Source organism: Triturus cristatus, chromosome 12 (assembly GCF_964204655.1).
Source record: "Triturus cristatus chromosome 12, aTriCri1.1, whole genome shotgun sequence".
Classification (NCBI taxonomy): Eukaryota; Metazoa; Chordata; class Amphibia; order Caudata; family Salamandridae; genus Triturus; species Triturus cristatus.
Window position 1 is genome coordinate 32196056 of NC_140595.1, and position 24456 is coordinate 32220511.

At 43.4% G+C, this 24456-nt stretch overlaps 1 protein-coding gene across 3 annotated transcripts in view; it reads right to left on the reverse strand.

Annotated features, from left to right (window-relative positions):
- HAUS8 (HAUS augmin like complex subunit 8) overlaps positions 1-24456 on the reverse strand; it is an 81474-nt gene that overhangs the window by 19627 nt on the left and 37391 nt on the right. For all 3 annotated transcript variants that reach the window (XM_085637441.1, XM_085637442.1, XM_085637443.1), the window contains exons 3-7: positions 17811-17869; positions 9059-9170; positions 7571-7684; positions 7250-7326; positions 5668-5742 (exon numbers count right to left, since the gene is read on the reverse strand). In XM_085637441.1, coding sequence (XP_085493567.1) covers positions 5668-5742; positions 7250-7326; positions 7571-7684; positions 9059-9170; positions 17811-17869 — 437 coding nt within the window. The remainder of the gene's footprint in view (positions 1-5667; positions 5743-7249; positions 7327-7570; positions 7685-9058; positions 9171-17810; positions 17870-24456) is intronic.

The window sequence follows — 24456 nt, forward strand, 5'->3', positions numbered from 1 at the left end:
TCTGCAAATACTTCACTACAAGAGATATGCAAGTTTGTAATGTGGAAACATGTCCACACCGTCAGAAGTCCTCATCAACCAGAAGGCAGATCCTGCCGACCTAAGAAGAACACCAAAAAGCTTTTTAAATGCAGACATGGCCTTGACCATTGCTAAATATTGCTTTAGCCTCAGTGCACATAAGTCTACAATGCTCCAAGGAAATGACTTGCCTTCAAGTAGAGTTCTCCTGCACTGGTAGAATTCATAGATTTGCACACAACCTCCCTTCACCCGTGGCCGGACTGGGAAGAGAAACCAGCCCTGGCAACAACTCCACGCGACCGTCCCCGGGGCACTGAGAAGGTCTAGTTGCGAGCACCCCTGCTGCTTTTATTTTGTTACAGGGGGCGATATTGCAGCACAGCTCCAAAACCGTCTCCCAGTGACAAAACCGGTCTCCACCCCTCCGGCTCACCAGGAAAAACACCCAGTGCCCGCTACGGCCAGTCCAGCCCTGCCTTTACCACCTCCAGGCGAACTCTGATGGAAGTGTGACACAAAATAAATGTGTAAATAGGCTCTGGCAGCGGATATGCATGAGCATGGTCCGGATTCTTCGGGAGACAGAGAAAAAATTAGATAGGATGATTAGATGAAAACTGTGACGCTGTTAGTTAATGGAAGAAAATATTTTCCAATGCTTCTCAGCCCAACAATGGGGAATGATAAAACAAATGTGAACCTCCTCATGCCATAGGCAGGTTCGAGTCCTTGCCCTAGTTGTTTCATTTTATTATGAGGGTCGAGCAAGGATTATTTAATACCTTCACATATTATACACAAAGTGACTTATGCGGCAGCAATAGAATTTTACAACAATCAAGTTTACCATGTAAATGGTTAAGCCTGAATAATGTTTTCATTTGAACACATAATAAAACAAAAAAAACAAGGAAAATACTATTTTCTGGAGTTGCACAATGAAAAGAGGTTATTCCCTATCAAACATTTACACAGATTATTCCAACCTTGATCCAATAATCTTGTAGGAGCAGCACATCCTCTGTTTAGAGCTTGCTATTTCACCAATGTAGCAATAATGCAAGTGTTTGAGTTGAATCTGGATTTTTTTAACCAATGATTGTAACTCCCTCCACCATGTCTAGAACGAAAGATCTTTAGGTCCTCAACCAGCGTAGCAATTTATTTGGTTTAGCAATATCTATAAATCACCAGCTACCTCAAACAGCAAGAAAGGAGGTTTGATAATTGAAGAAATAAAAAATGTGCATGCTGCTCTCTTCTTTAGATGCACTGTGGAAAGCTGGCTCTTTATGTGAATAATCTAATAAACTGATATACATTCTAAAGAGTCCAGGGTTTCCCTTACTAGTGGGCAGGGCTTGCTATGCAATCCCAAAGTGCTCTATTAGGGGGTAGTGTAGCCAAGCAGCCGTAAGCTTAACACAGAGGAATGCAAGACATTTGCAAATACACACAATGATTAATTGCAGCTAGAGCGGTCGGCCTCAAAGCTGGGGAACTAGGTTCGAGTCTCAGCAACAACGCTCAACATCCTGTGATTCTGGGCAAATCACTTCATCTCCCCGTGCCTAACAAAAAACAATGTGTCCATCTGTAACGAAACTGGTGCTCATGTATTGCAATCTCATACCGGATGTCATGGGGCTAGTTTGCGTTATATAAAACTCTAAAAATAAATAAATGACAGCACAACGCCACACCAATTTATAAAAATAGCAAGTATCTTTATATATGTTTTAGGTACCAACAGTGGCAGAGAAAAATGCTTAAACACTGTCAAGTATTTACCGTGATAGGTCAATGAAGACTAAAACGGCTGTAACATGCGTCACTGTCAAACAATTTACTATTGCAGGGAAAATTGGGTGACAGGCAGGAGCGTCAATCGAAGACCGTTGCGGTCGGTGGTAAAAGCACACAGGCTTTTGCAAGTCTAGTGCCAACGGACACCTGGGGTCTGATTTGGTTTCTACTCTTTCAGAGCAGAGGTCTTTGGGGTCCCAGGCCCAGAGTGGAACAGACAGTTCTCGATTACCTTGGCAAGGGACTCTGGATGGAGGGACACGTGGAAATGTCCGTCACCAGGGGGGCGCAAAAGATGCACCTCGGTAGGTCCGTCAACAAACTGCAGTCGTGCCAAGACGGTTTCTGCCACACAGTTGATGCCACCAAACAGGAGATGCCGAATCACAGGAGTGGGATCATTTCAGACATTGGTTGTAGGTGCTGTGGTGTGCCCTCTTGTAGTGAAGACTGAAGGGGTCGGTGGCAGGACTGGCTACCATCAAACCTTGGCAGTGGCAAATGGAGTTGAAAGGGACTTCACAGGCTTGAGGTCAGTGGGAGTGAAATAGGAGCTCAGAATGTTGGTAAGAGCCAGCTACCACTCTTGGAGTGCTCTTGCCATATCACTTTGGGTCATCACCTCAACGAACCCAACTGTGAGCACTTTGTTCCTGCTTCGGGCTTGTCCTGTGGCGTACAGTGGACTGGTTCCACCAATCCAAGGGAGCTCCTGGATATCTGTCAAAGGCAGGCAGCTCTCCTGGGTTTCTGGACTACAGCTGCAGGATGAGATGTCCTTGATACAGGATTCGGAGACAACGGGAAGGGTTGGCACTAGGTTAGTCACACGTTCTCTTCTCCTTGCGGCTTTTTGTTGTTCTTCTTAGGTCGGCAGGATCTGCCTCTGTGGTGCCAAGACCACCCCTAAATACTAAATTTAGGGGCGTTTAGGGAGTGTAGGGTAGTAGACAATGGGCTACTGACCTTTGGGGTCACTATGCCCCCTTTGGGCCCACTTCCTGTGGGAAGTGGGCATAACCCTGTCCCGGAATTCCTAAGTATGTAATCACAAAGATGGCTATTTCTGAAAAATCGTGTTCACCTCACAGTAGCCCACCTTAGGGGTGGTACTAGCCTAGAGGCGGCACGCCTACCTGACTAGCTAATTTTCCTGCCTGTCCAGGTGCCAAGTGGGCTCTGGATGGGGGGGGGGGGGTTCTTCTTCTGTGAGGGGAGCCATATTTGCCTTTTAAAGGCGGCAGCTTCTTTGAAGTTCTCCAGCCCAAGGAGGCGAATCAGCAGGTCATCATGTAGGAGGGGGTGTTGCACCCTCTTCCCTGACAGGCCTTTGTTCTGGGTCTCTTGAGAGCAAAGGCTCTCACCCGAGGAGGTCGGAACAGTGTCTCAGGTGGCAGAATCCAGTCAGCAAGCACACCAGAGGCTGGTAGGTTTTCGGTGGGCACCTGTAAGGTGCCCTCTGGGTACGTTTATAGGTAAATCCAACACTGGCATCAGTGTGGGTTTAACAATACGAGATGTTTGATACGAGACATCCCTATTTTCAGTGAGCCATCATGTAGCTGAGAACACATTTTCACCAGTGTCCAGCACATGTTCTAAAATGGCTTCCCCGGTCACTTGTACTGGCAGTAATAGGACTGACCAGCACAGGGGCATATCTGCTCATGCAGGTATGCCCTCACATGTCATATGCAGCAGCCTGCCTTATGGCTGTCAGGCCTGCTGTAGGGGTGACTTACAAATATGACATGAAGTTTAGGGACATGGAACAAAGGATGTGTGACATGTCATGTTTTCACTTTCAAGACACACAGCCTGCAATGGCAGTCTTGCATGTGCTTGATGACGGGTCCCTTAGGGTGGCACAATTTGTGCTGCAGCCCTTAGGGACCCTCTTTAGTACCTCAGGCACCAGGTACCAGGGTACCATTTACTAGGGATTTAAAGAGGGTGCTAAAGGTTTTGCCAATTGGGGAACAATTGTACATCTTCATGGAAAGAACATGGTTGTTAGGGACCTGGTAAGCAGGAACACAGTACGCTTGAGTCAAAGTTGAAGCGAATGGCAGGTAATAAAAAAAGGGGGGGGGGGGCTGAAACAAAAACCCAATTTCCTAAATGGAAGTTTACAGAGCTGGGAGAAATGTCTTCCCTGTCCAAACAAACGTATGTAATAATCTAATCAAGAAAATAAGCTTTAGGGACATTTCCATAGTAGCATTGCTACATTATACCAGATACCTGGCATGGTTGTCATTTTAACTGCTGCTATCCTGCCTCACCACATCAAAATCAGAGGAGAACGGGCCTCAATGTCGGCGTGCGCCCTATGCTAATCTAGAGAGTTTCCTCCATTGCAATGGAGAAACTGACTCAAAGGCCCGCTTTCGAGTGAAGATTTCAACAGACATAGCACAGTCCAGAGTCATGGGATACAGCAGCTCTTCAGCGGATTGTAAATTGGATAGTTTACCTTTCCCCACCATTTCTGGAGTTAGCATCAAAGTTCAGCTGCAAAGACTTTCAATGTACAAAGGTGTGTAGTAGGGAACATGATAGCACACACGTACACCTATTTCATAAATATTCGTTGGTCATTAGATTCACAGAAGCAAGTACAATAACAGAGTGCTAGTAAAGAGGCAAGATCAGCTACCATACTGAACTGCAAAGTGGAACAAACAATTCCTGAACTAAAAAGACAAGAGCCCGCACACCATTTTAATGAACACACAAACCTTGTCCTTTAGAGTTATCTATTTCTCAGGCTAGTTCTTCTAGGGTGCTTTTTATAATAGTCTACTTCAAATGAATTTCCAATTCAATAATACTTCCTGCCAACATGCGTTTCATAAGGAGGAAAAGAAGCCTCCACGTCATCAGGGCTATACCCAAAATAAATGTAGACAATATGGTACAAAGTTAAGAAGAAAAGGCAAACAATAACATTAAGTGGAATATATGGGTAGAATGCATGATAGCTTGAATGCGAATGTGTTGTGCAGAGTTAACATGAAGCCTTCAAGGATCAGAAATCTGATGTAGTCGGACTATATCTTCAGGTCTGTGGGAAAACAATACTCTTCAAGAATTTTGCCTACCTTTATAATCACTTTGTAGTATCTATTTTAGCTATTACTAGATATGCTATCACTCATCATAAATTACATTATTGTAAATAGAACTGCTGAAACCAGCAACATTCTCATGACTTCTGATGTTTCTACTATATGCTCATGCATGCTATCTTTTAGTACCATAGAGACTGAATAAAAAAAAAATGTGGCTAAAGTCACTAACGCTGGAGAACTCAATTGGTTCCCCAGGCATCTATCTTGTCTCCCCATCTGTTCAGTCTTTATTGAATCCTTTAGCCAGCATCATTCACATCTTTTAGAGTTCATGTTTACTCTTACGCGGATGACAGCTAATCTTCGTACTTAGGAAGGCCTCCAAAGAGGTCTCCTACTCAAAAGGTTGTTCACTAGCAGTGTAAAAATGGATGGGAGGTCATTGGCTTAAACTTAAAGAAGAAATTCTAGTGGACATGATTAGTTACCTTGGAATGACTTTGGCATATTTTATTATTGTTTTCCAATCAGAATTCTAGAACATGGATAATTCTAATCTGATCTCATTAGTACTTTACAGAGAAGTGGTTATGTAGGGATATGTACAGTATTACAGCTCTCACTCGCTTGTGTGAGCACAGTGAACAGAACATTCAATTCCATCGGAAATCTCATGGTACAAAACAAACACTGGTCTACTAGTTTCATCATCACAGCTCAAATCACTAAATATTTTTTAGTCTAGGTATGACTTTATATTTACCTCTAGGCGGAGTAAGGTTAGCAGCTGTGTCTGTGCCTCATTCATTGCCAGAACTTCCTCAGGGACGGCAGGGACCTGATCAAAGCCATAAAAATAGCAAAGAGTCATTGAGTTCTTTTGGTTCAAACCCCTTCATCAATTGTCAAGGTCCATCTTTAGATCTCTTTGTGTCTCTCCTCCCCCCTTTCAGTTTTTTATGATTATCAGAGTTTAAAAATGTATGTTTGGCTCAACATGTAGTCTGGGGCATTTAATAGAAAAGTAGGCACAGAGTCTATGAAAGTTTTCCTCCACCATTCCCTCCGACGCCCAACGATCGGACCCACAGATGGTTGTTTAAATTACCATAGTCTTGAAGAGAAAGTCGGCTTTAAGATAGCTGCTACTAAGCTCCTACTGCGTGCTTTTGGCGGCGCTTCTTCAGAGGTCAACAGTGGGGACATGCATTAAAATTCAGCCAGTTCACACTTATGGATCAGAGATCCAGGAGTGATGCGCCCCAGACCACGTCCTTCTACTTTTAGTGCAAAAGATGTGTGGATGAAGAGTCCTGCAAGAAAGGCCATGCTGCTCTCCCCTAAAGAGTGTAGGGCTTTAAGAGATGAGATGGCGATGATCACCAGCATAACTGAAACAAACTTAAAAGAAAATTAAGAAGATCAATGTGTCCCAAAACCTCATGCTGGCGAGGGGATGAGGAGGGGAAAAATGTAAATGATTGGAGAAAAATATAAAGAGTTCCGCATCCTGCCAGGTCGGAGGCGGAGTATACCGATTCATCCTTTCCAGAAATCTGCGTTTGACCTCATGATCACAAGTTCACATCCTGGTGGGTCCACTCAGCCTTTCATCCTTCTGAGCTCAATAAAATGAATACCATGGACTTGGGAAACAAACATCTCTTACTGTAGCGCCAAGAATCCCAAAGATGAATGTGCACTTTACAAATACAAGTTATATATTAACATAACGTGTACTTGTAAAGCACTCGTTCATCCAGAAGGGTAATCTTCGCGCTGAATGCTTCCTGTTACCCAACTCAATGGTACTCTTTATCAACCTCAGAAGGACGATACCCACCGGGATTTGAACCTGTGACCATGAGCTCGAACACAGGCCCCTTAAGTGGATGCATTAGTCCACTAAGCCACCAGACCTTTTAAATGCTGTGCACAGGTGCTCTGTTCCATGGTGGACATGACAAGGGTTAATGAGGATGGTCTGTCTGGATATATCAGTAGATATATGATATATATATATATATATCTATAGCTGATATTGTCTGTACTTAAATGGCATCAGCCCAATGAAACTTTGTGATGTGATATGATACCCCTAATCCTAGGTTTAATACTATGTACGCAAATGATACGTTTTTGCATGCCTGTTAGCTTTCCACACACTTGGATTTTTATTATTTTCTTTCACTTTCTTTAATCATTTAAAATCTTCTTTCCCTTTCTTTAATAATTTAAAAGCTTCACCTAAACGTTGTGCAACGACAACACGTCACAAAGCCAAGACAATACCATTATCTGGACAAACATGTTACAGATTTCCAAAACAGGGTGGAAACCCTTACTGGAGGCAGCTCCTTTTTGGGAGGTTTAGCATCAGCTTTGAAGAGGGCTTTTGGAGTCTTTCTCTGAAATGCTTTATCTGCAAAAGAAAAGAGTACGTTGTCAAAAAACCAAACACTGCCTTTAAAGAAGACTTCATTTCCTTCACCAAGTGACCTCCTGAGGGACTGGTCAAGAGCAATTAAGTATTTGCAATCACATCCTAAATAGATCTGCCAAGAATATAGAATTGTTCATTCTCACTCCTCTCATCAAATTCACAAAACTTGCCCGGTCACACTTTTAGCATGAACTGTTAACTTCTAAGAACACGAAATACATACCATTAATAACAGAAAGATCAAGATCAGGGCGAGCGATTTTATGGCCTTCCAGCAAAGTGGACTGTAGGTCACCTTTCCCAAAGATGGTGGTATCCAGTGTGCCAGGTGGAAGTCCTGGGGGAGAGATGTGATTTGACAATATGCAAGAAGTCATCCTCAAATGCTGCAGTGCCAGCTGTCTGACTCTACTATAGTACAGTGCATACTGTATAATATAAAGCAAATACATCTATAACAGAACAAATGGTTTGCTCAAGAGCTACTTTAAGTGCATGTATACCTTTTAAAGGGAATCCCTAACCACCAGGATGGATAAAAGAGGCATAATGCCACGGACATCCTTCTACATGATGTGGTTAATAAAGGGCCAAAAAAAGTCAGTGTCTCTCCCTTGGTGAAAAATTGAGATCATGCAAAGTGGAGGTCCTCTTTAAGAACATTGCATTACCACAATTCTTCAAAGGACCATCAATATTTAAACGAGAGTTTCACATCATCTGTGAGGGAAATACTATACAACTAAAGCCATTGATTTACTTTTCAAACGCTTACCATTGTTAATAATGTGAAGTTCTGTTATTTTCCATGAAATACTAAGTATCATTGGAAAACCGATTCAAAGCTAGTTTTCACTAAAGTTTTCTATGTTACAACAAAACCCCACAAAAAACATAACTCACAAAAAAAACCATAAATAGGCAAAGGAATGAGCCATTATTCCATACACCCGAAATTGTGAAGCAGAAATACGGTAGCCACTTCCCCTGCAAAGTTTATGAACGCACATAGTAGATATCTGTGATGTTCTGCATTAGCATTGCCTGCAGACAATCATACAACAGTCTTTAGTTTGACACTTAAAAAGTAAACATTTTTAGAATGATAGCAGTTAATGTGGCAGGTTCCTGTAACAGAACAATTAGATATGAATAAAATAAAACTACAAACTTATACCATACCTGGATATTGCCCTGTCTGCCATTCATGCAAAATGCCATTCAATGGAATTGAAAATAAAATGTAACAAATACATATTACAGCTAAACACAAATTACACAATTCTAGAGTTTAACAAGCAACTATTGCACATAAAATGTATTCCTAATATAAAGTATCATCAGTAAAATAAACAAAAAATACACGTGTTCCAAAATAAATGAATTAATCAAGCCTTCATCTGAAAATGCTGGTTACGTTTAAGAATTTCTTGTTTATGTTTTCATGTAATCGGGTTCACATAGACCCAGACCTACTCTTGGGTTTAATGCAGATGTAATGTGTTCCTTTTATTTCAAACGGACTGTGACAGACTAGCTATGCGAAAAGTGAGGCCGTCACGTCGCATTAAAAAAACTACAAGTGTATCTCCATTTAATAGCTAATTTTTATGGACCTATTTGAAGTACTAATGGTTTTCAAAGATGCTGATCTTTTTTGGTGGTCTTCAGGCGCCACTAAAATTTCTAACAAATCCCTCAATCAACTTACCACTCGGGGCCTTGAACCTCTGAGGGGCCATGGACCTTCTTGTGGGTGTACCACTGCCGGTCCTCTCTGGGGGCTTCACACCTGAACAGATGGTTGTATTTTGCAGGTTAACCTGTTAAAATGATTTGTTAACAACAAACTGAAAACTGTAAAGTTACTGAGTGACTTTCAATAAATACTTTAACGGAAACTTATACACCACCAAAGTTTATTTTTGAAATTAGGACAGTCTTGTGACACCTTCCAGTGGACATTATGTACACGGCGTTTCAGGTAGTAGAAGAAGAGTAGCCATCTTCAAGTGTTTCACAAACTATCATTTATTCACCCAGTCGAAAATGTCACCAAGGGTTTCAAAGTGCAGTCAGTCTCTTGTTCTGCAAGTTGCAACAGTTAGCACTCGCTACCACTGCCCACGTTTTTTCTGGGTACTAATAACATAATTATTGTCATCTTTTTCTATTAACTTTGGAAACAGGAAAGGCCAATAACAGTTAAATGCAAACCATAAGAGTTGAAGCAATGGTGTAAGGTTTCAGTGAACTCACTAAAATATACAGAGCAAATTACAAACTTGGCGACCTACCGAAGGAAACGCTGTAGTGGGCATATCACTTAAGCACAGCCACGTCTGGGTTTCAAGCTTAGGCTCACATAGCAAAAATGCAGTTAAAGAATCCTATCCAGGATAAACAATCAACCTAGTTTCCTTCATTATTTTTTTTTTTTTACTAACAGCATTTTCAGGATGTCAAGTCAACACCGGTGAATGCCATTCCTAAGCCCCTCTACCTGTAAGCCTACCCTGCACCTCCACACTTTGGGATGCAGCCTGGGTGCCATGTTGTTCTTGCTGAATGAAATGTTATTGCCCTAACTGTACTGCGTAAACAAACAATACAGCAGAGGTAGGTGACAGAACGCCGTGGTGAGGGGGTACAAACCCCTCCCCGTAGAGGAAAAACCTGGAGTACAGAAGGGGGAAGGCTGAGGACTGTGAGCAGGGCTTTTTAAACAAGCATTTGCAATGCAATCTGTCTCGCCTTTGGGACCTTATCTGTATTTAGCTATGCAGCACATTAGCCTGGGTGCTGAAACATCTACTGTTCTCTAACATGGAGGGAAAGTAAGCACCAAACTGCATGACACGCCAGGTATCAGAACACATGGAGAGAAATATTGCCTTTCAGCGGGAAGAGGTATAGTCCAAAGCTCTGTTTTTAATATAAAATCAGGGCGTTCAGTGGTCATATCACTGAAAATGCAAAATTTGAAAACTATATTATTGTCTACGGGTGCTTGTGGAAGACAATTACTATGGACTGGAATCTAGAGAATGCTAAAGTGATTCTGGTATTTTACTGACCTTTGCTGGTCGTTTTTTATCAGGACAGTTAAATAGAGGCAGTTGAACAGAATAAAAAGTCCTTAAGTGGAAGCAGACAAGTCCTAGGGCTGATCTCTAGTGCCCCAAAGTACATACACATATAAGTATAGTAATATATATATATAATCAAGACCGGGTTTCCCTGTTACCTGCATCTCTGTGCATTGTGAAGGATTTTGGAAAGTATATATATATATATATATATATATATATATATATATATATATATATATATATATATATATATATATATATATATATATATATATATATATACACACACACACTGCACGTCACTCCTTCTGGACAGCTTGGGACCCTTGAAGAGTGGCGCACGCACCGGCGAAGAAAAACCGGTGGGACCCTTGAAGAGTGGCGCACGCACCGGCGAAGAAAAACCGGTTTGTAAATACTGCATCAATCCTTAATATGTGCGCTCTCAGAAACCACCGACTCCGTGCATCAATGAAAAATCGCTGTTTATTCACAACGCGTTTCGATCACTAACGAGCTTGATCACGTGAATATTGACAACAAATGGCAGCTGAACTATATAACAAACGTATCTTACACAGGCACAGTAATGAACATAGAAAGGTGGACTGATAAAGTCCGTTCATTGTGGCAGACATGTTTTAACAGGGTGCAGAAAAAGTATGTGTAACATAAATGCTCCCAATGCAACGCATAATAATGCACATGAAACCAAATATAAGACACACTGTCGAAGCGACTGTCTTCGCATTGACCGGTAATTGCATGTTGGAATTAAAGCATAAATGTGTCCCACTAGGTATATGTCTATTAACCAGACCAGGATGGTCATGTGGTGATCCTTACGAATCACAGGTCAGGTGTCCTAAATTTCCATCATAAAACAGATATATAACTTGAATCAGTATTGTAGCTCGTCATATTAGGGTTATTAAAACAAATAAATGCAAATGCACCAAATTAACAATCCAATATGACGAAACAACTCAAAAGTTGCTATATGCTAACATGCCGAAAAAAGGGGGAAAGGGAAAGAGAAAAAGGGGGGGCAAGTGCCTCGAGTCTTACATAAGAAAATACCAAAGTATTAATGCATCGTATTCAATTGGTATTCAAAGTCAATACTCAAACCCATATTCCTAATACAGTCCATCCTTGTAATGTTGTATTCAACAAGATTGGTATAATGAGAAGGAAATCATAACCCATAGAGGCAAATGCCAAGGTGTCAAATTGTTCAACCTCGTACCGCCTGTTTCTTATATACTACAGTCATAACAAAGTTCAGCCATCAAAAAAGAAGGTGAGTGCATTATTATACGTTCCATTGGGAGCATTTATGTTACACATACTTTTTCTGCACCCCGTTAAAACAGGTCTGCCACAATGAACGGACTTTATCAGTCCACCTTTCTATGTTCATTACCGTGCCTGTGTAAGATACGTTTGTTATATAGTTCAGCTGCCATTTGTTGTCAATATTCACGTGATCAAGCTCGTTCGTGAGCGAAACGCGTTGTGAATAAACAGCGATTTTTCATTGTTGCACGGAGTCGGTGGTTTCTGAGAGCGCACATATTAAGGATTGATGCAATATATATATATATACATATACATACACACTAAAGTATATACAAAAGGTCTTGAATGCTTGACCTAATAAGTATGTATAGGTATATACTAAAGTATATAAAAGAGGTCTCGAATGCTCGGCCTAAAAAAAAATATTTTAAGGAGGACGCTTGTTGGCTTCCATTATCCTCCATCAAATACAAAACATACTGCCCAACTCTTTTTCACAACATGGTAGCATGGCAAAAGAAAGAAAACAAACCAGCATTGGCAAAGCCAAGCAGTCTAGCCTTTAGGATCTGTTGGCTTTGCCAAAGGCTTTTAATGATGCTGTACTCCATGGGTACCCAGATATTCTTTCAGGGGCCTCAAAGTACGGTCTGTGCTGTGGCAGAGTGCCACATTGATGCCAGCAAGGCCGGGGGCTCGAAAAATTCACTTGCATCGTCGAGCAAGATTTATTCAGGACAAGCTATTTTTAGGGACTATTCGCCAGAAAGGGTTAGTTGAAAATCCTCTAACTTCAGGGAAGACAAACTGACTTTTGACCTCGGTTTCTGAAAGCCGAGCAAATGTAACAATATAACAAGATTTAAAGCTCATCTTACATTAACTTTTCTTTCTGTGACTTGTTAGAGCATTTTGCAAAGTGAACTGTGTGACAACAGAACCGTGCAAAGCATGTTAAATGAAAGGCTGTAAGAAGTCAGGCTTTTTTCTAACACTGAAATAGCCAAGTAAACTGTTCATAACTAGTGAAATATATCACAAATCTTTGAAGACCCACTTGTGTAATTCTGTGGTGAAAAGAATATTTTTATAGGATCTAAACAAATTAGAACACTTTACTTGGTGATGTGCAAATTTTAAATATTTTTGCTGAAACCCAATTTCCAAAAATGTATGCGCTATTATCAGTAAAACTACATGTTAGTGAGAAGGTTTTGTGGCCATTTCAATGGAAAATATGCTATCTGTAAATGACAATGCACTACCACATCATGCTTTGGTAATACATTCATGGAAAGTGAGTTTTTAAACACAAACTGGGAATTATTACTGCTCCTGTCCAGATGACAATACTATTAGGGAACTAAGAAGCAAGCCAGGAATCATGTGTCACCTATATATGGGCTTGATTCTTGTTCTACCTCGACCAAACATTTAGTCTAGTAAATAATTTCTTTTTTTGTTCAGCAGACATTGTGAACTTGTATATTTGAAGGTGCTCTTGTGTAATAATAAAGAAAAAGGCGGCTCCATAAGACATTTTTGCCTAGGATCACGCAATTTGAGACCAGTTCATGGGTCAAGTACATTACAGTTAGGTCGAGTAGACTATTAAAGTTACTAGACCTGCAGGTCTAGTAATATTTTTATGATTATTCACCCGCTGGTGTGAACAGTCGTGGAGACATTCTGAATTTTCAATCTGCATTGCCCTCTAAATGATACCCAGTCTCTAGAACAGGCAGAGATGACAATACTGTGTTATGCTGTATCTCAGTCGCTATCCAACTACCGCACCCTGCTGTACGTTTTCACTGCTTGCTGTTGCTACCTTTAGCAAGTCTAGCGTGCAAAGGAACTAACTTGATTATTACATTGGAATTAAAGGAATCTTAGGCCTCATGACCTCCTCTTTCCTTTAGTCTCTTATCTCTAAACATTAAGTATCTTTAGAAAAAGGATCAGTTGAAGTACCTGGAATTGGTGAATGGCAGCTTGAAAAGTCACTCGAAATATTGTATTTTTCCACTTTAAAAATAAATGCAGACAGAAAACACATTGTTTTCTATCTGTATTTATCGAGGGGGTGGGGAGAAAACAGTAAAAAGAAAAAACTGGGGGCCTTAGTTATAATGTTTTGTTGACATGTGAATTACAGATGGTAATACAACAGTGGTTACATATGCTTCATTGATTAATACTAGTCTTTTTCAGAAAGGGTTTTAACACTTTATACTGAATGAAAATCTGAGAAGAGTGCATGAGATAGTTAAGCATAAGCTAGTTACCTTACAGTACAATACTTCCTTCAAGAAATGTGTAGAAACAGGATTGTTGAAAAGATGTTCACCAACAAGAGCTCATGCATAAATGACACAATCGTAAAGTGCCTCTGGTGCTGGAACAATTTTTAGAGGGTGTGCTGACATTAATGTTACTTCAGTGAAGTCATAAGGATTGTAAAAAATCTGTGTCACCCAAAGACAAAAATGCTGCAAATGTATTCAGCGAGAGAGCAGTATGCGTCTAGTATGCAGCTGACGGGACATTTTGGAGCACACTGTTGCGGGTATAGTACTAAAGCAATGTGTGGTAGCGCAATGCCGTTTACAGACACATAGTTTCTACTGAAATGACCACTAACTGTGCACAGTCATACAATGTCACTGATAAAACTGCAGTGCACAAACCATCTGTGGAAATCGGGTTTCAGCTAATATTTCATCTGTGCATCAGCAAGTATTTGAGTTTGTTTTGTTCCTATTAAAATCTTTGTTTCTGCTTCACTTCAGGTTTTAAAAAAATATGTGCCTTTCCTAACTGCTAATATACTCTGAACTGTTTGTCAAAATTAGAGTAGGACACATTTCCACTGATTCTCCTACTGATATCCCTCCACAAATTGCAATACCGTAGTAATCTCCCCCACCAATACCCTGTACCCAACCTCAGCCCATAACCCATATCTCTGTCCATCTTGACATTAGTGCCTCTGCAATTGTCTGCACCCCATGTATATACCACTATAACTACCCTACAACCTCTACTTCTAGCAATAGAAGAGAACTGGAACTCCTGCCTATTAGCCTTACCAACACCCTTTTACCCATACCTACATCCTAGCACCGATCGGTACGTTATTATCTCTATACCACTTATACCCCTGACTACACCCTAGTACCTTTATGTATTCCATAGTACCTACCCAAATATAGGCCCTCGTACCTCTACCCCTACCTATACTTGACAGTCACTAGCTCTATATACTTCTGTACCCCTTCTCATCCTAAAGCTCAGTATCTCTACCACTACCCGTATCCACGTTCCATACCTATTCCAGGGTATTTTGACTTCTGCCTTTGCCCAAATACCTCACCCCTTTTCCATTAAACCTGTTCTTTATTCACCCTACCCAAATCTAACAGATAGCACAACTGTCTAGCTGTGAAAAACTCTGGCCTTATCAAGAACCTACTGGGGCTTTAGGCAGCCCATAGCTTACCATTATTTGGCTTTCCTGTAACTCATTTGCTTCTTGTTCATGGTCCAGCTTATCAATCTTGTGTTTGTCCTACCCATGGAACAAAGCCTCTTTACCATCTCTTTTGATTGGCTGGTTTCTATGCTTAATCTGCTTGCTTTTCAATAAGACGTTTTTGTTTTTTGTTAAGCACTCCATGAGAGTGCATGTGTTTTTCCACTATCTCCTTAGGTTGCTTCTCTCCCCCGCCTTTTGTGTTCATCAGTGTTGCCAGCGTGCTTTTCCCCCGTACACCAGTATGTGATGCTTGCTCTCATGTCCTCCCCTGTTGCTTTCTCACTCCACATTGCTCTCTTGTTTGTTGCTTTAAATCCATATCCCCATCCTTCATGTTGATTCCGTCCTGCCGTCCTCTCTGCCCTCAATTTCGCTTTCCACCACCCATGCAAAAGTAAGTTTAAAATCACTGGCGTTTTAGACTTTTTTTATTTTATTTTTTTTACACAAATTTGCTACAAATTGCAGTTTTCCATCCTCTTCCCTGGAAAGGGCTAGCTAGATTGCTACACTAAGGAAGTGGCCGAGGGTCTGTTCACAACCCTTTGAATTTGGTAAACATACCCCAATGAGTGAAATGAACTGTTTGCAGTGAAATACCCTTTCCGATTTGAAGCCATAACCTGGCACTCTAGGTAAGAAGTAAAGCATGGGGCTTGAGGGGAGTAGGGCTGCCCCATGCTTTCTCCTTGAATCCTGTAACAAACTTCCACCCACTGAGACTACTCCTTCCATGCACTGCAAACCTCCTACATAGCCTTATTCAAGGTCCTCTCCCAAAGGGATAGAGTGACCAGATTATTCCCCCCCCCCGCCCCCACCCCCCCAAAAAAAAAACGGAGACAGGTCATCGACATATAAGATGGACTGACAAAAGTACCCAGGGCTTTAAGTGTGATGAAAAACATTGTGGAGGGGTGGTCTCTCAAGGGGCGTGGCCGATGTAATTAAGGACGTGGCTTAAAACACATAAGCTAAAACAAAATCTGTGCCTAGCATAGGGTCCCGCCAGACAATGTGCTGCTTCTCTCATTGTATCCAGATAACTAATACAAGGAGTAAAAACACACATACAACAAGCCTGGACTATTAGCTTTGTCAAGTGTTGTTAGCTGCATAAGCTAAATAAGCAACAACTTTCGCTTCGCTGTACATAACATTGAAAATGCTTCAGTCCTGGAATGATGAGACTGTGAAAGAACTTTAACAGGACTCTGTGAAGGCACTGAAGTGTGGTACTGCTGCAGCAGTAAGATTTTTTTGGTCACCGTGAGGGCAACAATGGAGAGCCCAATAGAGACCCGTCGCATTTGCCTAGTCCCAGAAGTAACCCCATCCTGCTGGCCTGTGAACAGGCGGCCTGCAGGTTTGATGCAGATCCCCATGGTCGGTGCATTAACGCACTGAGCTGCTCGACTGGCTGGCTTTCCACTCCCCACTGTGACACCTCCTGGGAGGCTGCACCTTCTCGCTGCGCCTGGCTCACAATGACTGCTCACACTGATTTCAGAAGTAAAGCAGGTGCACCGAGACACTACTTTAAAAACCGGGACATTTATTTGTTCAACCTGGGCACTGCGCAAAAACCGGGACATTTCTTTAATTTGGAGGAAAGTGTCGGACACTGCTCCAAAAACCGGGACCTTCTGGGGGAAACCGGGACGTCTGTTCACCCTACAAATGCATAGATTTCACTGTTTTACATACACGGTCCACCATATTAGGCATTCCCAGAAAAATCCCCATGTTGTCCCAGACAGATCTGGTCTCCATTCATCTTCCAGAGCCTCCTCCACTTGGCTGACTGTCCAGCCCAACTCCAGAGCCAAAGTATTTACCATCACCTTTACCCAAAACAATTGCAATTTAAATGAATTGGTGAATGAATTAGAAGAGTAATCACTTAAAAGGATAAGCTTCCCTGACAAGGTGATCCATGTCTACCAGCAAATAAACACAAATTCATTGTGTCTTTTGACAGATATTTATACCTCGTTCATCTAGTTCCTTCAAGCTAATACGCTGTTTGGGTTGCTGACAATGCTAAAGAAAGCAAGTAATTCAGTGCTTAATTTGTAAAAGAATAAGTGAAGGGGCCTTAAGTGTTGATCAGATGCCTGCTAGCGAATGGCAGGGTGGCAAATGCCAAATCTGCCTAGCCTCGTATCCACCTCTTTTATCCACCATCAAACACTCCCCACCCCTTTATCTCACTTTAGCCAGTTCTATTTCACCCCCGCTTTCTAAACCTTTGTTGCTGTTTTTATGTTTTTCTCTTCCTCTTTATTTTCCCCTTCTGTGTTTTTCTCTCTTGCTCTGGGACAACATGTAAAATAAGGCTGGTCCCAAAAATAACATTGTCGGACACATCTGCAACCACCGCCTCAAATTACGCACTGGAATAGTCCCAAGCACACATCCTATATCAAAACAAATTCCATTTTCACAGTGTGGGTTCAGATCTCTGGGAATCATAAAACCTATCTATTCCAGTCTTCCTTCAAATAATAATATTAAATCATCAAATTTACCTTTGCAACTTTTTTCTTGTCATACTGCTGCATATAACGAGATTGCACCATCTTTCCACCTGAAAATATAAATGTTTGCTCAGTGAAAATGTACAAACATTATAAACCTTTATAAGCTAAAGTAATATTTAGTAAGGCAGCACTTAGTAACAATAGGTGCATAGTGTCCTTCTGGGCTGCTAGATATGAAAAGCAGCACTTCGCAGAGTCTTACAGAAAAAGGTAGTCTTATTTCTTAGCTACTTGCCCGTGATCAAAGTTGATGTGATTCTTTTGCTTTTTACTACAGCAAATGCAAAAAGAACAATTGATGGACAGAATATTGAACAATGCCTCACATTGACCTCAGTACAAAGATCTTGGCCTAAATGCATCGTTTTTCGCTCCCCATACCATTTCAGTTTAAACCTAGCCATATGCAAATCAGTCTTGACCCTGTGCCTCATGGGAACAGTCCAGCCCGAACTGCCAGACCAGGTTCACCATGGACCGGACACAAGCATCTTGGGACCGGTTTCGGGGTTTTATGCCTCATCAGCCAGGGTAGCTTGACTCCAGTGGCATGGAGGGCACGGGACCCACGCCTGGGCATACCGGTCCCACTCGGGGTGACAAATGCAGAAAGGTACAATTGATGGACAGAATGCAGAACAATGTCAAACATTCACCCCAGTACAAAGATCTGGGCCTAAATCAATCTTTTTTTTTTTCTACAGCAAAGGCTGGATTTGTTTTTGCATAAAGTGGGGACAAACTTGAAAATAAAGGCAACTAATTGTTAAAGAGGATATAGAAGGCTATGTTTCTTAGTCCAGTTAAAGGGGGCATGCACAATTAAAGCAAAATCAATCCCTTGCATAATATTTTAAACTACAACAGGATGAAATTTCAACTTTCTTTTATTAGACTTCACTACTTGCTCATCCATTTTGTGATCAATCTTGAACATCTAATATCAAAGTAAATTTAAGTTAAATGTTAACTAGTTTAAAAGTGGTTTAAAACAATAATGCTACCATAAATTATAACGATAATAGCCAGGAATAAAACTGTGTCAGTACTTATTACTAGCATATTTTTATGAAAGACTGCAAAGGGTGTTTTCCAGCAGACAGCCCACGCTTTGCTCACTCTCTGAGCCACTGTCAAAGAGAACATAGAAAGAGCATGCAAGCACATGGCAGAACCAAGAAGTCAAGAGCACAAAGTTAGGTACCCTGGCATAGAGAGAAGCCTAGCCATAGTTAACAAGCAGCTCGACCTGCCGTAAAAGGCTAGAATTGCTATAGCTAAGCACAGGCATCTACAGGCAGTTCGCCATAATGTATGCTATTAAAGTTACCTCTGCATCTGTACTCATTCACTTGTACAGCACAGTAACAAAATCCTGGAATACATTTTGTATTCCTGGCATGCTGTCCTTTACTCCAACATTCCCAGAGAAATATAGTACACAATTAGTGCTTCAGTCTTTACTCCTGGGAGCGGGATGTTATCTGAAGCGCCTTTAGCCCATGCACTGTCATTGATTCACCCTGCTGCCCTTTTTAAGGGGATGAGTCACACTCAACATATGTAAAGGATGGTGGGCGATAGTAGCTATTACAAATATCAAAAGGAGCAGACCCCAGATCAAGGAGAATTTAGACCATGTTATTTATTAAAGTACTTCAGGCATTCCCATAAGGCCTCAGCCTGGGATCTTAAACAGTCATATTAACCCAGGCTCTGATCTTGTTATCAATGAAACCTGAAGACTTGGGTCACCTTTATCTGGGTCACCTTTATCTGAATTTGCCACCCTTGGTGCATTAAGTTAATTTCTCTACAGTACGTGTTCTTTTTCAGCCGCCAGAACAAGCACAGGGCTGATTGGAAACTTATGTCTTTCAGATTGCCTGTGCTAGTAGCCAGTCAGATTTCCTGATGAATAGGGAACACTGAGTAGGAAACTGGGCTATTGTTGCAGTTATCCCTCCACTTTTTGCCCTTATTTTAGGTCTCACCTGGCGAAAGCAGCGCATGCGCTGCTCTCGCCACGGAGAAGACCTTTTGGAATCAATTCAGCCAAAGCTGAATGCACGCGCATCCAGATGGACAAAGATGGCTGCTCTCGCCATCCGCAAAGATATACATGCACGTGTAGGGACAAAAAATGCACGCGCATGTGGACAGCCCGACGCCATCTTTGTTTACTTTCATTAGCGTAGGGCTGTGAACACGCGCGCGCATGTTTTTGTCCCTACACGTGCATGGCAGCGTGTCGATCTTCAGCCTTCCTTCCTTCCCTCCCACCCCGGCCGGGCTCTCCTTCCCAGCGTCTGCCGGGAGGAGGTTCCTCCCCCTCCCTCTAGTGCTATTTGGTTACACAATAGCATTGCTAACGCTGACCCTGCTCGCCCAAAGCAGAGAGAGGAGCATCCGGCTTCCCCGCTTGTAAGTTGCTTGTGCTGTAATTTTCCTTTTAGCCACAACAGAACGCACAGATACACCAAGATGTTCCACTGAACCGCCGTGCTCTCTTTCAAGAATGACCCAAGTATGCGCTCCGCGTCTTAAACACACACTTGTTTTTTGTGACCCCCCCCCCTCCCGCCTCTGCCATTGCACAAGCTGGTTAAGTCAAGGGTGGGGAGTAGCTGGGTGAGTAATGCAGCGGGAGCTCCGCCAGCCCTGCTGCTCTGTGAGGCGGTGGCAGTACCAGCACGAGACATGGCGAAGGCAGCGCGAGCCGGGAGCAGCGGGGTGCTGGGGCTTCAGAACTGGGACTGCGGTAGGTGCAGCTGGGGAAGTCGGCCGTGGCTCATGAACCCGAGCCATGGGCAACACGGCACACAAATCTCTGCCAGCTGAGGGGCAGGGCGGGCAGAGTGACACACGTGGGTGCCTCCTGGTCACTGGTGTACCAGATCCAACAGGACAGGAGCACACGTGGGGCCTCAGTGCCCGGGCAGGCCTGTGCTATCCGTGGTACCGACGTGCTACCGGCAGGCCCTTAAGCAACCCGGGATGTGGAACGTCCTGCCCTCCGTGAAAGTTGTGGCTTCTCCTACCCGTGCAGTCCGAACAGGGTGCGATCCTAGGCTTCTAGGGATGTTTGAACTCACTGGTCCTTCAGCGTGCGAGCCGGAGTCGTCCTCCACCATCTATTTTGCATGTCCTAGTTGTGAACATACCCCTCACTGAAGTCTGTAGCGCGGGGTGTCGGTGTTTATTATAGTGCATTTAGTATAGTTTGGAGTGTCAGCCTCGGTCCCCTCCTCTCCAAAGCTCTGAGTGAACAGTGTACTCTTGGGCAGGGCTCACGCGCCAGTTTCGGTTTTGCACGACTAGTTTGTTCACTGTGCTCTAATGGTGTGTTGAGTGATATATTGTAATGTTTTTATTTACATGCGAATGCATGAGGTTGCCCTCGCCTCCCCCCCTTTCCTCTGCCCGCAGACCTCCTCCGTCCCGCTCTCCGTCGGCTGTGCTGGGTCATGGCTGCTCGCAGATCCTGCTCCGTATTTACGGCAGCCGTGGCGGTGCCCTGAGCGAAGCCTGGAGGGGGAGTCCGGCAGGGACATGTCCACCTTCACCCGAGCCCCCTGGAGAGAGGTGAGAGGGCGGATGGCTCATCTGAGCATCAAGGGGGAGTAGTGGCAACTGGTGGTTGGGGGGCCCTGGTGCATCAGTGAGATGTCGATGTATAAGTGCACCTATTGGGCGCGCATTAGACCGATGCACGGGGCTGCAGCCTTGCGGGCATTTAATCGATGCACCTTGGAAGGACTGCTGCAGCTTCGTAGACCATGGCTGGTACCAGTCACCCAGCCATGAGGAGAACTCTGCAGTTCATGAGCACTAGTGCAACACCGGGAGAGGAAGCCATTGGTGACACGAGGGGTTGCTGGCGCCCGTTGGGTATTAATACTGTTGCAGCTGTGGAGAGCTGGTGCCCTCCGTGTGAACAGTACTGCACACATGGGGTGTCGTGCAGTTGAAGAACACTGGTGCTCATTCAGGGTGCGATGGCTAATGCAGTTGTCTTTGGTGCTTTGTAACATTTTAATGGTGACACAGCTCCACATGTGTTGCAGTGCTGGATTGATGTGTAGTGGAGGTCTGATGCACCCTTGGGAACGCTGTTGGTGCAGAGAGCATGGGGGCTGGTGCAAGAACGGACTGGTGTTGGAGGGGCCGTGACAGGCACCAATGCTGCAGAGTGCGGTCATCGAATTACAGGGACCCTGGTCTAACAGTCGAGGGGCACGGGCACTGTGGGGGCACTTCATGGATGCAGTAGCATGCAAGCTTAGGTAATTGTGAATAATTGTGCAGTGCTATCGTGACTGTGTTGGTTGAGGGTCATTTGGGGAGCAGCAATGGGTCCCTGGTGCAGCTGTTGTTGAGGGTAGTGGATAGGGTTCGCACAGCATATGCACTAGTTTACACGGACGGATTGATGGTGCAGCTTGCGCGGCGGATAAGCAATAATGCAGTTGTGCAAGTCACTGGTTTTGCGGGGGTAGGGGGAGGTTCATTAGTATAGTTGACAGAGGGTTGGTGGTGACTAGTACCGCTGTCGGGGTGGGTGGACACTGGTGCAAAGGGGCGGACTCGGTGTTTACTAGTACAGCTGTTGTGGGGCGGGAGTCGGTGTGGCTGGCACAGTTGTGTATCTGCTTTGAGGCTGGCTGATCACGAGTGCATCCGTGAGTTTGTGGTGGATCACTGGTGCAACATGGAGCGATCGGCCTTCACTTTCCTGCAGCTGCGGGAAACCGAGGTGGACATGAAAAGCTGTGAGCGAACTAGGCATTCCGCTTTTAAGTGGATGAATGGTTTACTAGTGCTGCTGCGATGCACTAGTGCAGAGGGGAGCCAGAGGTGTTCACTTACTCATTTTTGAGGAGTGCGGCGTGTTCACTGGTGCCGGTAAAGGCTACGTTAGTGCAGTTGATCCTCGGGTTAAGGACCCACTGGTGCAGCTGTGAGGTAATAGGTCGAGCCCTGGTGCTGATGCGGGCTGCATGTGGGGTATATTGGGGTTCACCGGTGCAGCAGCAAGTAGGAATGGGTGGTGCAGCTGCGCAACGCTTGCACGGACTGCAGCCTCTTCTGGGTTGCACATTGGACACTGGTGCAACTTTGTGGTATTCTATTTGCATTCACCTGTACAGCTGCCGCGAGGGTGGGCCGTTCAAGCATGTAGCTTATTTTTTTTTTCTTAGCTAAGTGGCACTTGCTTTCCAGACATCTGTAATGTGCAGGGGCAGTTGGGCATTTATGATATAATTCCAACCTATAATTGTAAGATGTTCTTCTTAAAGCGCCCTGGTCGGGAGAGCATGGTGTGTGAGAGAGACAGCGGTGTGTGAGAGACAGCAGTGTGTGAGAGACAGCAGTGTGTGAGAGACAGCAGTGTGTGAGAGACAGCAGTGTGTGAGAGACAGCGGTGTGTGAGAGACAGCGGTGTGTGAGAGACAGCGGTGTGTGAGAGACAGCGGTGTGTGAGAAACAGCGGTGTGTGAGAAACAGCGGTGTGTGAGAGACAGCGGTGTGTGAGAGACAGCGGTGTGTGAGAGACAGCGGTGTGTGAGAGACATATGCAGAAAAGTGCTCCAGTGTTGTATTAAAAAAGGCACTACAGTTACTGTTTTTATTCCTCTCAGATCCCACTTCACCCACAACGTATTGGTAATTCAGTGCTTAATTTGTAAGTAAAAAAGTGCCAGGGCCCAAGGAATTGCTTACCAGGCCACTGAAGGGGACACCTTTCCTTTCCGTTGTGCCATATAAGTGTGTTTGTGTGCCTGAATCTTGTCTGTGTTTAGGCTGAGTCTCCAGAAACTGTACTGTAGGAACATTTGAAGCCTCCAGGGCAGGTTGGGGATATCAAAGGGCCATAGCAATGTGGCTGTAATTGTTTTATAACTCGCCAGAAATTAGACACCGTTGTGTTGGTAGCTTCCAAAATGGCTGAGGTTCGACAATTTGTTGCTGTTTATGCCCTGCTGTAACAAGCATTTGCAACGCAACAGGTCTCGCATTTACGCAAGTTTGAGCTATTGGCTTTGTAAATGACAATGCCTTTTATTTATGTTTTGGTTTTTTAAACATAATTAAAACACATTGTTATTTGCAATGCCAATAGCTCAAACCCGCGTAAATACAAGACCTATTGCATTGCAAATGCAATAGATCTCGCATTGGCGAGAGATTAAGCTATTGGCATTGTAAATGACAATGCCATTTATTTATCTGTTTTCAAAACCAACACATAAATAAAAGGCATTGTTATTTACAATGCCAATAGCTCTAAATTTTGCAAATGCAAGACCTATTGCATTGTAAATGCTTTTTTTTTGTGTGTGCACATTTTCTATTTCCATTTCAGCATGTCAAACTGCAACCTAACTAATAATTATGTGGACGCCACTTGGTGGAGAGCATGTGGCCTTACGCCAGAGCTGCCGACTTTGGAGCTTGGGAACCGGGTTCGAGCCGCGGCGATGGCTCAGCATCCTGCAAATCACTTAATCTCCACGAAATGAATGTGTCTTTGTGTAACGTAACTGGTGCTCATACAAAGTGCCCCAATACCTTCAAGTCGAATTTGTGCTATATAAAACTGTACAAAAAATTTGTTCCGAGTGTGGCCTTG